The following is a 13,674-nucleotide window of genomic DNA, read 5'->3' on the forward strand; positions in this document are numbered from 1 at the left end:
ACGGAGGAGGGAAAATATTTTGCCGTGCTGCGTTTTTGCAGCCTGTTATTTCCCACACTGAGTCTGTTGCATTTGTTTGGATCTCGAGCGTGGAGAGTTCACAGATTTTTTTTTTTTAGCAACAGTTGATGCAAATTTCCATTGCAAATGACATCATTTTATTATTAAAGCTTTCCATTTTCACACTCATTTTTTGAATTGAGATTTCACAGATCAGAGTGGCTGCCGCGTCATGCCTGGTGGTGTTTGAGGCTTCCCTCTGACCCTGTGTGAGCTTGTATGTCCAGGGTCTCTCCTTTGATCATGGCATGTCACCTCTACTTAAGAGCCCGGGCTGCCAGCTCCTTGTCTTTTCTTTCACAGAAGCCTTGACTGTTGTCATGTTGTCTCACATTAAATAGAGGGCTTCGTGTCGTACACTAAGTGGAAGCAACACTGGCCTTAAGGTAGCCTGGCTCTTTCCTGTTTCCTGTATGGGCCCAAGTGTAGCATTTCCCCTTTAAAAGCCCCTCACTTCCCTCGCGTCACTGTGATCACATATACTACCTCTCAGCTCTAACGTAGCTCCTTCCAAAAGCAAAAGTATTTATTTTTATTTTTTTCAAATTGCATGCACTTAAAAGGAACCAGCTTTTTGGAGCTAATGTGAAAATTCTTCTGGACTCTAATACACTTGAGCTGCATTATTGCTTGTAGAGAAGCCCAGTGGGGGGGGCTTTGCAAGCTGAATTCCACTTCAGTAACTGTATCGATTGTGCTTCCATGGATGTCTTTCTGCCTTCGTCTGGCAAAGTCAGAAAGTGCGGTGCTATTCATATCGACTGACGGATTAAGTGGGCTGCTGAAAGGACACGTATGAATTTTGCGTTCATGTACTTGCGCCTTTTGTTGACAGGCTATTGATCCGGCCTGGGAACGGATCCACACACGGCACCAGCGTGATGTGTTTGATTCTTAATGAAATCCTTTATCCCGCACTAATCAGTTTACTATCACACACGCCTGTCGAAGCTTCACTTGAATTAGTTTCTTACTTACACGTAATCACTCTCTGTCAGTTTAGGCTTACTGCAGAGCTCTGTAAAAAATGTTTTTGAGAAAGATTGACAACCTCTCCCACTGGTCCTAATTGGTCTAATATATCACACTCACTCCCTTCCCACGTTGAATTAAAGAGCATACGTCTATATTCGTATAGTAAAGCTTTCACTGGGTAAATAGAGACCATGCATGTGTGACTACTTGGTGCATCAGTGTGCCACATTGACTGCAATCATCATTGCCGTTACAATTACATTTTTTTTCAACAGATTATTTCAACCTCTGTTTCAGTACTGTCTCTGTATATTAATGCTCATAATTTAATTAAAATGTAACATTTAAAATAGAATCTCTACCAGCAAAATTAAGTGGTGAAAAGCATATCATTAGACCACAAAAGTTTTGATACATGTTGTCCTACTTAACATCATTTATGTGTTAGACTAGATTTATTACCATAAATATGAACAAAGCTTTGCAAAAGTAAGCAACATAATCAATTTTATATACTTGTACTTGCTCTTGTAGGAATTGTTGTTGTTGTTTTTTATCTATAATGTTGTAAGGTCTCCATCTCACAATGTTAATTGCCTTAATAGGAGTTATGTTGTGATTTGAAGTCATGTAAATATAATTTAATTGTAAATTGTATTGAATTGTTTTTAAAGACATAAATAGTTCGCAGTTGGCTTAGTCAGACTATCGGCTTAACCTGGCTCAACTAAACCTAACGCCAGTGATCCTGGATAAGCAGTCACACAAAGATGGTTAATCCTTGGGTTTTACAAGACATCTATGACCCTGCTCCTTGGTCTGAGTAACAAACTGCCAATCACATGTGGAACTGACTACTGTGACTCAGAATAGGAAATGTATTGCTCTTCCATGTAGGACACTGCACAGGAAAACTGTACAATTACGTGAGGAATATGTTGAGTCTACTACAACAGTTCAAGACCAGATGTTTGTTGTTGTTTTTTTGCTGAGATTGAACCATAGACACAATCCTTCAAGTTTGATAACTGATGAGTTACTGCTTTAATGTGCAGCATTATTGAAGCATGCATTTTCAATGAAAAGCCAGAAAACATTGCATACAGTGAGTGCTCATCTTGTCTGCTGCGTAGCATCATACGCAGAGTTTTGTTCAGGTGAGGGGATCTTTTGATTGTGTGAGCTAACAGAGAGGTTCATCATTAACATGGTGGCCTTAAGTGAAGGAGGGGAGGACGTTTCGCAGCAGGGCCAGGTCAGGTCAAAAGGATTAGCTGTGGCACCGGACATCCCCAACTGATCCTCCCCAACAATGACACACTGCTTAATGCCACTAGAAAAGAGCTGAGTGCAGCCTCAAAGCGTGATAAAGAAAATGGCTCATGGGTTTGCAGCAGCAGAGGATCAAATTAATTTGCTTTTAATTAGCTGGACAAAGATTTACATACATGAATAGATTGTGTTATGTAGATGTTAATTTGTCTTGCCTGCAATTATGTGGGCACAAGGTTGGTTTTTTGGGGTTTTTTTGTACACTGGGACAACATCAGTGTTTGATATTCGTGTGGTGTCTGGTAGCTCAGAAATAGTCAGTGATGTATACTTTCTGTGTACATGCATTACTCCTGGACTCGTGTTGTGTTTAAGGACATGCTGACTCTGCAGGCAAGTTTGAAATTACAAGTCTGTTTTCATATGTCCAAAATATATTAATGTAAGAATCTTAACAGTAACAACAGTAAAAACAAGTGCTCCTGGTCACAAGGACGTACTCGGTTCAAAAGGGCGGAGCCTATCCCAGCTTACTTTTGAGCAAAGGGAGGGTACACAGGCCGCCGGTCTATCACAGGGCCAACACTTCCAGACAAAATATCCCCATACAAGTTTTCCATAGCTGCCTAAATATAAATATAATATTAACCAAAGATATTTCATAATTTCATATAATGAGACAACAAGCCAGTGTTTAAATTATTATTAATTCATAGTTTAAATAGCTTGCAAATTATTCATTACCATTTGAATATCAGCCTGCAGTATGAACATAATTTGTCATGGTCAAAATGCTGTTTCAGAGTGTCTTACAAATGCCTGGATTGACCTTTTGCAGGGCCCTATAAACAATATCCATTATTTGGCTCCTGATGATCTCTACATTGCAGTTTCATTATTTCCCCTACAACAAGAAACTGACCAGTGCTCTACAGCTAAAATGATCGGCTGATCAATTAATTAGTCATTTGAAAGAGAGTTGCTATTAAAGTCATTTTATCATAAAAATGCCCAAAATCCCCTGATCTGAATATTTAGTCTTTTTCATATTTCAGTCAAAGAAAACTTCACATCATTAGGGTTTTACAGCTGATCAGACAAAACAAGACTTGATTATGTTCACTTGGGCTTCTGGGAATATTCACTGAACAACTGAATAAGGTCGAAAATAACTCAATAATATTGATGATGAAAATTATTAATGCTAGGAATTCACACCACCTTCGTCCAGGTTTTCTGTGGGTTCACTACTTAATGGAGAAAATTAAAGGAATCTCTACAATAAATTTCCAAAAACCTTTTTCCCAAAAAGGTGTCGATCCTAAGATGGGTCACACATAATTAAAAACCACGGCATCAGTCTTCATCGTCAGCCATCTAGAGTTTGTTAAGAACCAGAAGCCTGGTGGGGTCCAGCCTGTTCTACCCTCCTCCACCACCTAAGAGAGATGGAAGTTCCCCCTTCAGACCCTCAGCCTCAAGCTACAGACTGGAGGGACGGTCGGACGGATGGGTGGAGGTCAAAGAGTGGAGTCTGACAAGAGATCAGCGATGAGAGCTCCCTCCCTGCTCAGTTCCCAGCAGCCCACCGCTTCCCCTCCCAGCCACAAAGCACCTTCTCCCGGACTGCCGTGCCCTTGATGTGCCAAGGCAGGCGGGCAGGCACATCCCAGGGACAAGCTGCTCGCCGCTGTCTTTAAGACATTCTGATGAGGTTTTGGGTGGAGAAAGGCACAGGGTTGACTTTGAAAAAGAATCTAAATGAGGTGTGAGTGAATGCTGCGGCTGTTCCATTTTAATCTGTGTATTCGGCTGCTTCTTGAGTGGCTCATTTCCATGCATGACACCCTGGATTCTCCAGGTGCTTGGGCCGACACATTAGGGGCATTCTGCTTGTTTTTAAATCAAACCATTTTCTTCAGCAAACACAATGCCAAACTTGCTCATTAGGAGAAATATCCCATAAATGTGTTTTTTAAACATAACATCTCAACATTTCTAAATTCCATTGTGGCCCATGTTCTGTCCTTTCAACTGCTTCTCATTTAAAGCAGGAATAAAGCCAAAGAGTGAAGAGAAGCCACTGCTCATTAACCCCTCAGTACTTTACATTGAGTCCTGGAGGCTCATTGTGCCAAAGGGCCAGTGCTTCCCTAACGAGGGACGGGGGGTGAAGGGGCTTCTCAAGCATCAGGGCCAATACAAGCATTTTACGTTCCAAAGCAGAATTTTATCTGAGTATTAACTTTCAATCTGCTGCTAGAGCAAATAAAGCTCCCGGGAAATAGAGTGAAACCCAGTACCTCCTTCTACAAAGCATGGATGGGGTTTATGTGTGAAGATGATCACTGGATTTTGTTCAAAATCTTCTTTCGTAACAATTAGACACAAATCTAGCACATTCTCACCTTTTAATTTTGCGGGGAGATTCTGTAAGTGTGTGCTCTGAATGCATCCTCAAAGCATTCTCACTGTGTTCCTGTTACAACATTGCACCTCGAACATTAAAAGAGTGACATTCTGTAAAAACATTGATGAGGTTCATCACATCTTTGTAAAAAAAAATCAAATGCAGGAGTTGTCAGGCAACCAGATTCAAAGAAAATAAATGCACAGCTGCACCTCCAAACACTGAGCAAGTTAACAGTGAAATCATGTGAAAACTGTTTGAGTTAGTTTTGCAGCCAGCAAACGTTTGCTGTTATTTTAGATGTTCAGACAAAGAAAACTGCCTCTTTGCAGATCTTGTTTGAACCTGGAGGGATGTGACTTTATTCTCTCATCTTGTTCTTTTCCCTCCAATTAATTCTTCTTCCGTTTATTTTCTGGATTATTTTATGAATCATTAGTCTATATGAAATGTCAGGCAACAGTAAATAACAGCCGTGCAGATGTATTTAGATGACTTGATTTATCTGCCTGTTAGTCAAAGATATTTCATGTCTCTGGAAGGATGTTTGAGACTAAAAACAAATCTGGTGACCAAAACAATTATCAGAATAATTACGGATCAATTTTCTTGTGATCAATAATCAATTAATAAACTAATCATTGCAGCTCTATACATTTTTTTTTTGTCAGCATGTAACTATAATTATATGTTGTTTTTGTTTCAAACAATGATATGTATTTTGTAATACATTTGTGAAAACCAGCTGGCATCCTGTGCTTTAATTATTGTGCTGCTCGAAGGAATTAGTAGGCCTATATTCTCAGAGTTTTGATCTGCTATACTGTGTATTAGGAATATTGTTACATACAATGCTTGTATTACTCTCTAAATGGCCCATCCACAGCCTCTAGGTTATTTTCTCAGATATTGTGGGAACGTTGTCTGCTGGCTGAGTGACCCAAACTGTCACCCCTCCACCCGCTCCTAAAGAAAAAAAAAAGCTACTACCCCGGGGACGCTTTAATTGGAATTTCATGTGGGCTAAACTGCGGGGAAACTGATGTAAGTTAACATTTGGTAGACTTAATTGGTCCTTTTCTCTCCCGCCTCCTCGATCGGGCACTTGCGGGCCGCCGCTGAAGCGTCCCCGCTAATCTCCCATTTACAATCAATTCATTCGGCCAGACAAAAAGTCCGCCTCTCGCTTTTCTTCTCTTCCTGTCTCAAACGAGCTCCTTTGTGGCCCATAAATTGCCTGAATCCCTCGGCGATCCCCCGTTGGCGGAGAGAGCAAAAAGAAAGATGTCCTCATGTTGTTGACAGCTGATTAGCGCGCGCTCCCGTCGCTCCCCCTCTGACTCCTCGTGGGCGCGCCTTAATTAAAGCTCCCGCTCGTCAATTAACGTGTTTGCGGAGGTTGAGCCGGTTGCTCAGATGTTGGAAGAGGCGCAGGAAAAAAAAAAAAAAGGTGCGGGGAAAAGGGCAACTTGTCTGTCTTTAGGTTGTTTACTGCGCGGCACACATTTTCGTTCATGTCCCCGCAGCCTGCAGGCCCTGGACTCATGTGCGCACACGCGGCTGCTTGGTGTGTGTGTGTGTGTTTTCTTCTTCTCACCACACACATTGCCTTGGATATAAGACAAACCGATGTCTTTTAACGTACTAAGGTCATATCAGTCCTTCCTGTATTAGACTGCTGCATGTTCCCTGAATGGAAAGAAAGCGCAGGAAGTGCAGATGTGTGAAGATGGACAGGGCGACCACTGAGGTCAAGTCACACATTACTTTTGTGTGGATTATTATTATTATTACTATTATTTTTTTTTAAGTAGACTCTGGTATTTGTTCACCCAGACTTATAGGCTATATCTTCATTGAATATTCGTAGAATTGTCGGGAAGGATTTGAAACAGAATAAAAACCACCGTTTACGAGATTACTCACTGACAAATGAATATTTCAGACAATGTTGACATTTTGTATTCATCAGACAGAGATAGGAGGCGGGACATTAGGGCATCGGCTGGAATTTCACAGTAAAACATGGGGGGGGGGGAATACTAATGTAGAATTGTAGGCTACTTTAATATGATTCCTATTTTCGACTTGTTCGAAAATCGCAAGACGTGGAATCTCATGTCCGTTCAGATCTCTGTTGTTTTCATCAAATGTTAACCTTCTATCCAAATTGTCGACAGCCGTGCTGCCGCTTAAGCCGTTTGAGTTCCCAAAGCTTTCCATCAATAGAGAAGAGCATCTCATTTAAATGTTAGTAGAGCTGCACTGACATGATGCCGCCTGGAGCACAGTTCCCTAATTGTAGGGCTTGCTGACCTCCGGCCCTGTAGTCTCGTTTAGTAAAGTTACCAGTTGGGCCGATTTTTGCTGCAAACGTCTGTGTCTGGTGCAGACTTGATGAAATAGGTGAGCAGGGCATGCATCTGCTAACATTAGCCCTGCCAGGCTTCTGCAGGCCTGGCCCGCCCGGTCGAGCGCTAATTGGCTGTTAATAGAAAGAGCGCCATTTGGGAACACGGATCTGCCTCTCGACAGAATGTGTGCAGGGATAATATTGTTCCAGAAGCCGTGCAGAGAATAACTTGTGCTCCATTAACGCGGAGGCCCAGATGAGGAGCTGCGGCCTGAGTGCTCTATTATCTCCTGTTCTGATGAGCGGCTCAGGATGAGACCCCCACCCCGCCTCCCCCCCCTCACACACACACACACACACACACACCCCAGTCGAGCCCCCCGAGGCCGTTTAGCTGGTTAACGTAATTCGCTTTCAAGGGGCCATGTTATCTCTGATTATTTGCGCCATTACGCCAGAGTCAAGTGTAAATGCTGCATTATTAAGATCGTGTCTGTCAATAAATGTTGAAGCAAAGTGGCTGCAGAGCATACAGTAGAGTCAGAGTGAGTCTATATGTGGCTTTCTACCAACACTCCCAAGATAAAACACCCAGAATTGAGCGCACTGACGCAGGTCCCTTCACACTGTCCGTAAACCGGCACTCGTTCTCCCGCTGATAGCCCCCGTCATCAACAAATACATTATCGATCTTAGAAATAAACAAACCTGTCATCTCTTAAAGCTCAAAAATCGTAGTATTAGATTTAGCTTAGCAGTCCAGAGGTATAAACTAATTGAATCAGGGGGAAAAATAAATAAATACAAAACAAACAAAAAAACAAAACAAGAAGAAAACAAACTGACATCAGAAGAAGAATGTGCTTGTTAGACTACAACAAACCAGGTCACAAATCTAAACAGATTCCTTGCTTTGGAAATTGTACAGTTGATTTTAAGTAGCTACTGTTGTTTTCTGCTTTGTTTATTTGTTTTGTAATGTGTTGGTCACTGTTGTTTATTTGTGTTAATGTGTTTTCCTTATTGTTTATTTCGGTTTTTTTTTTTCTTTGTTCTGTGTTCTCTTTTATCGATGACTTTTTATGTAATTCTAGTGTGTATTTACATTCTCAAAATATTTCCTGACATGTTTCTGCTCTTATTTTTCTAAAAGTATGAAACTGTGTTTTTAAATTTGTTTCCGAGTTGTCTAGCTTTGCAGCCGTCAGTTAAAACGCACACCGTTTTTTTTTCTAGACTTAGCCAATAGAACTGCCATGACATTTTTCAGTTTTATTTTCAAATCCCTTAAAAAAAAAATTGAAACAATGTGGCTCAAACATTCAGTTTTCATTATAAGTTATAACTTATTTATTCACATTAACATTTTTTTTTTTCTGTGAACTACACAACATGGCAATGCACTTCTCAGGCATTCACAATTTAAATAACATTTTTTTATTTTTTATTTTTTATTTCCATACCCTATTATTTACAGTTCCATGGTGGAGACGGATGATTTCTCCCTCCCCCCCCCCCCCCCCTTGGATGCTTCTGAGTGAAAATGCAGGAAGAAATTCTATCTGGACATAAAATAAATCCCTACTCCTACAGGTTGGGACCCAGTGTTAAGTGTGTGGTGTTGTTCTTTATTCCCTGCAGTGTCACTTTCACAGAATCCTTAAACTTATTACCACAGGTCTATTTAAGAGATCATGTCCAGTTTTTCTTGGACTCCACCACCTTCTTCTTTCTGGACCTTCGCAAAACTGTTCAGTGTAGCTGCGAATGCAGCACCCACAGTAAGCCCGTCTCTGAGGCCTCGCAGCCCGAGCAGTGGAAGTGCAGCAACGAGTGAGCAGTGGCTCAGCTCTGCAGCTCTCTGGAGGCCTCTGACGCCCCAGATAAGACGTTGTCGTGCAGCTTCCTGATGTGTTTCTTCAGGTCGAAGTTGCGGCAGAAGCCCTTGCCACAGGTGGCGCAGGTGAAAGGCTTCTTGTCATTGTGTGTGTGCATGTGGAACGTCAAGTTGTAGACCTGGTGGAAGGCCTTGTTGCAGATGGAGCACTTGTACTGCTTTTCCCCGCTGTGTGTCAACTTGTGGTTCTTGTAGTTTCCTGGGAGATAACAGAAGGAACACATGAAGACATGGGATGACTTAACAGAAACTTAACGTGAAGATGTGTCTTTGAGTGCAAAAACAGCTGCTTTCAACTATGATATTAATTATTAATTGATCTATTTATTGTCATTTAAACAATGTCAGCAACTTATGCCATGTGAGCTCATAAGAAGTCTTCTAATTTCTCTTGACCAGCAGTTCAAACCTCAGAATTATTCAAAGAGAAAAGAGTGGTGAAATTACAAACAATTGTCTGTTAGTTGTTGTTGTTGTTTTTTGTTTTGTTTTTTTTATCCAAAATTGAACTCGTCCTTTCAGCTCTATATGTAACATGAACTGTGTGCAAAGTATGAATAACATCACACCAAGCTCAGGCAATTTCCCGTGACTTCTGGTGAAAATAACGTACCTTCATAAATATATATCTTCCTGTGTGAAAATGTGAAAAATAAAATTTGCAAACATAATTCTAAAAGTCTTTCTTCTGCAGAATAACATGATAAAAAAAAATAATAATAATAAAAAAAAATGTTGAGGCACAGAAAAAGAAGCCACAAAAAAAAAAATTTAAAAAAAGAACATGCATTATATTAGCCACTCTTCTTTGTCCTCTGGATTATTTGAGGTTAACTCTATTGGGACTTCAACATTTTCCCTTTGACTAAAAACGTAGTAAATTCTGATATAATATGTCAGCACAACCTGGGTTATGTGTGTGCCGCAGTGATGCCAGGTGGGTTAATTCCACCTTTCATTAAATGTAAATATATATATATATATATATATATATATATGCCAAAAGGAAGGTACAGTCATTTGGAGAAAGTAGATGTATTTTCTTCAAGAACTCAACCAAGCAGATTTTCAATCACAGATCAACAATTTTTAAATGACTGAAGAGAAGTAGGGGGGGGGAGAAGGTGAGACACTGTGTTTTTTTTTTTTTTTTTTTACTGGGAATCTTATTAAAAAGTGAGGATGAAAGAGGCCCCCTTTTCTTCTCTTTTCTTTTCCTTTTCCAAGGTCAGCAGTTCGTTGCGAAGTTCGAGCCTCTTCGGTCCCTCTGCTCTGCGCAGTCTTCATTAATCAGGTTTTTGTGTGTTGAAGTCAAGAAGTTGTCAAACTTTGTCAAAATCAAGTACAGCGACAACTCCCCCAAAAAAGAGCCCCGATTCCCAACTTTGCCGGGGTCTAGCAGCTGACCCAGAGCAAATGCTGCCGCCTTGAAGGGAGCATTAGTTCGTGTAAAGTGACATGTCCTATTTTCACTGATCGCTTCATGCTCATCGGTGAGCCTGCAATTATTTCCCCCTTTCAGATCTCACAGACAACTGTGAGCAGCAGCATATGGTGCTGCTTTTTTTTTTTTTTTTTTTTTTTACCCCAGCTCGTATTTATTTCAGCACGCAGACAAATCCAAAAACTCAGGATTCCTCCAGACAAACAGAGACCACTGCATGGCGGCCCCCTCACAGAAATATGAGTGTTGAAGAAACTCTAAGCTGTCATTGTTGAGAGAGAGGAAAAATCTGTCTCCTCCTGCCAAATGAAATGCAGTGAAATTACTGCACATAATATCGTATTTTGATCAAGTCTCAAGTCCAACTACGCAGGAAAACAAATGAATGCCCGCAGCAACACTGCAAAAATACTGTCCAACAGCATTAGAGCCCAAAATCAATCAGCCAGAAGCACGCTGCATGAAATTCCTCAAACAAACTGGACGTTTGATTCTCACCGAGTTCACATTTTCTTTCATAAAAATGTGATTTAAAAAAAAAAATATATATATATATATATTATTTTGCATCTATAGATCGCATCGGATTTTCTGTAAACTCACTGCCTTAAAACAGGAGGATAATCAATAAATATGAAGAAACGAGGCCCTTCTTGAAACAAGCTCCAAAGCGCGTTTTTTTTTTTTTTTTTTTTTCTCGGCTTGATAATACATTTTGAGACGCAACGAAGGAGAAAATAAATATTATATATTTTTTTGTCTCATAAAATTTGGAGTACAGACACACCGAGAGCTACCAAAATATGTTTGGTAAATTAGAACCATCTGAGGATTTTGGTGCCGGCTCAAGTAAAGCCGCAAAGGGGAAGTTTTGAAAAATGTTCCTTCCTAATTCGGCTCATGTCGAGTTTTTTTTTTAATTTTTTAAATTTTTTTTTAAACATGGTATCAGCGGGTCATTTACCTTTCTGGTGGAAGCCTTTGCCGCAGAACTCGCAGACAAAAGGTTTGTATCCGGCGTGGATTCGTACGTGAGTGTTGAGCGTCGAGCTTCTGTTGAACGCCTTCCCACACTGGTTGCATTTATGAGGCTTTTCCTTTTAAAGGGAAATTAAAGAGAAAAAAAAAACTGTTGAAACGAAAATAAAAATCAAAAGTGGGATTTTTAGTAAGTCAGACACTGATGAAGTGACGCGGTGTGCGCCGCGTCTCACCTGCGTGTGGATGATCTTGTGTCTGCACAAGGTGCTGGCCTGCCGAAAGCCCTTCCCGCACACTTTACACACGAAGGGCCGGGCCCCGGTGTGCACCGGCATATGTCGGGTCAGATTGTAATGCGCGTTAAAAACCTGCGGAGGATACAAGAGCACACGGAATATTAGCAAGAATAATTTTAACAGACAACAGCAGAGATTTTAGATTGTCAGTCCCTCTGAAATCTGCGCGTAAAATAATTCAAATTTAGACTAACCGGAATTTAATGCAGTTGCTAACGAAATATTTTTTTTTCAATTAGTCATTGTCAAGTAAAAGTTTTCGTTGTAATAGAATACGTTGACACATTATCATTATTAAAACGTTAAATTTGAATAGAAAAAAAAATTGTTGTTCAGTAATTTTCCAGCTGCGTTTCGTCCCTTTCTTACCTTTCCACACACTTCACAGGTGAAGTTTTTCGGTTTTCCATCTGCACTGCCGCTGCCGCTGAGTTTACTGTGCGTCTTGACGCCGTTCTTCTCGGCGGTCAGGCCGTGGTTCTCCTTCACTATCTGGTCCAGCTGCCCCGGCAGATGTTCCTTGTGCGGGTATTGAGGTGTGGGAAGCTTCTCGGCGCCCACCCCGGCCAGCTTGGCATTCTCCAGCAACAAGAGTCTGTGGTGCGCGGACAGAGAGGCCTGGGCCTGCGGGTTGGAGAACCAGTGTCCGGCCAACAGCTCTGACTGCTGGTAAGCAGAGTCCAGGTAGTTGAGATAGTAGAGTGAGCCGCCGCCGCCGCCGGGCACGGAGACGGTCTGGTGGATGACCTGCGGTTTCACCACCCTGCTCCCAGACGTCAGCAGCGGCTGTTTCAAGACCGGGTCCGCTTTGCCGCACATGCCACAATTCCCTTTACACGGAGCGGCAGCGGAACCGCAGAAAGTTCCCCTGAAACTGGCTCTCCACAGTTCTGAGTAGTTCATCAGCGCCTTGGCTTGGAGGTCGTAGCTAAAGGGCTGCAGCGGGATCATGCAGGGAATCGGGGAGCAGATCCCCAGCAGCTTCTTCCCCTCTGACCGCTCCTCCGCGCTCCTTTTTGGCTCCGAGTTCTTGGACATGATTCGGTCTATGGAGAAGGCCAGGGTTTTGGGAGCCGCGGACGGCACGGTCCTACCACAGGACATAACCGTCTCCAAGGAGGCAGAACTTGCCATTTTGCTGTTGTTGTTGTTGTTGTTGTTGTTGTTGTTGTTTTGTTTGCAGCAGAGCAGAACTTGGTGTGAGCAACTCCCGGTATAGTTCCGACTCGCTCCTCCAGCTGCCCGCGTCTTTTCACTCTCCTGAGCTCCCAACAGAAAAGACAGGAGGACACATCAGATTAATAAGCACCTTGCTGTCAGTGTCAACGCATTTGCATTCAAATGGCCATCCCCCCGCAACAAAAGCGTCCAGGGGTGATGGATTAATGCTCATTAACTGGTGCACACAAAATTAACAGGACATTACAGAGCTCGTTGGAGAAGAAGAAGAGGAAGAAGAAGAAAAAAAAAAAAAAAAAAAAAAAAAAGACCCCAAAAAATGTTGCAGTCGGAGCTCCAGGGGAACGTGAGAGCATAAAGTTGAGTCTGTGTTGGAGTTTACCTCTTTAATGGTCAGATGGGAGTGGAGAAACCAGCCGACTGCTCTCTGTCACATGTTGGCAGCGCCCGCCCCTCCTCAGCGCGGATCAGTGTCTCCTGACATCAGCGGGCACCCAAACTCTTAACTGGGTGACAGGGAGACGCCCTCAGCAACCTGCACGCCCTCATAGCAAAATATATAGAGGGGTTTGGCACGGGTTATAGGCTTCCATATGTCAACTGCGAAATAAATATGAAACCGTTTCCCTCAAGAGAATGGAAGAACATGTTCTGATCATAATTGTGTTTTCATTATTAAACAGGCATTGGAGGAGCCGAGTGCGTCCACTGCTTTAATTTGGTTAACAACACAGTAATCTTTTTTTTTTCTTTTCCTAGTTTGTAATTTTTTTTTTTTTTTCAGGAGAGAGCTGCTAATCCTCGGAG

At 41.9% G+C, this 13,674-nt stretch overlaps 1 protein-coding gene across 2 annotated transcripts; it reads right to left on the reverse strand.

The window, feature by feature from the left end:
* Window positions 1–8,389: 8,389 nt before the first annotated feature.
* On the reverse strand, window positions 8,390–13,361 carry fezf2 (FEZ family zinc finger 2). Of its 2 annotated transcripts, XM_069703167.1 has the most exons (5): window positions 13,250–13,361; window positions 12,058–12,948; window positions 11,626–11,760; window positions 11,376–11,508; window positions 8,390–9,166 (listed from the first exon to the last, which is right to left on the reverse strand). In XM_069703167.1, the coding sequence occupies exons 2-5, from the start codon at window positions 12,820–12,822 to the stop codon at window positions 8,916–8,918; spliced, it is 1,284 nt and encodes a 427-aa protein (XP_069559268.1). In that variant the 5' UTR covers window positions 12,823–12,948; window positions 13,250–13,361; the 3' UTR covers window positions 8,390–8,915. The 2 variants fall into 2 exon arrangements, with proteins under 2 accessions (XP_069559268.1, XP_069559267.1); XM_069703166.1 differs by lacking the exon at window positions 13,250–13,361 and having other exon boundaries at window positions 12,058–13,144.
* Window positions 13,362–13,674: the final 313 nt, after the last annotated feature.

Source organism: Brachyistius frenatus, unplaced genomic scaffold (genome assembly GCF_029030835.1).
Source record: "Brachyistius frenatus isolate BFR_SWC_R1_liver_20210118 unplaced genomic scaffold, ASM2903083v1 Contig_45, whole genome shotgun sequence".
Taxonomy (NCBI): domain Eukaryota; kingdom Metazoa; phylum Chordata; class Actinopteri; family Embiotocidae; genus Brachyistius; species Brachyistius frenatus.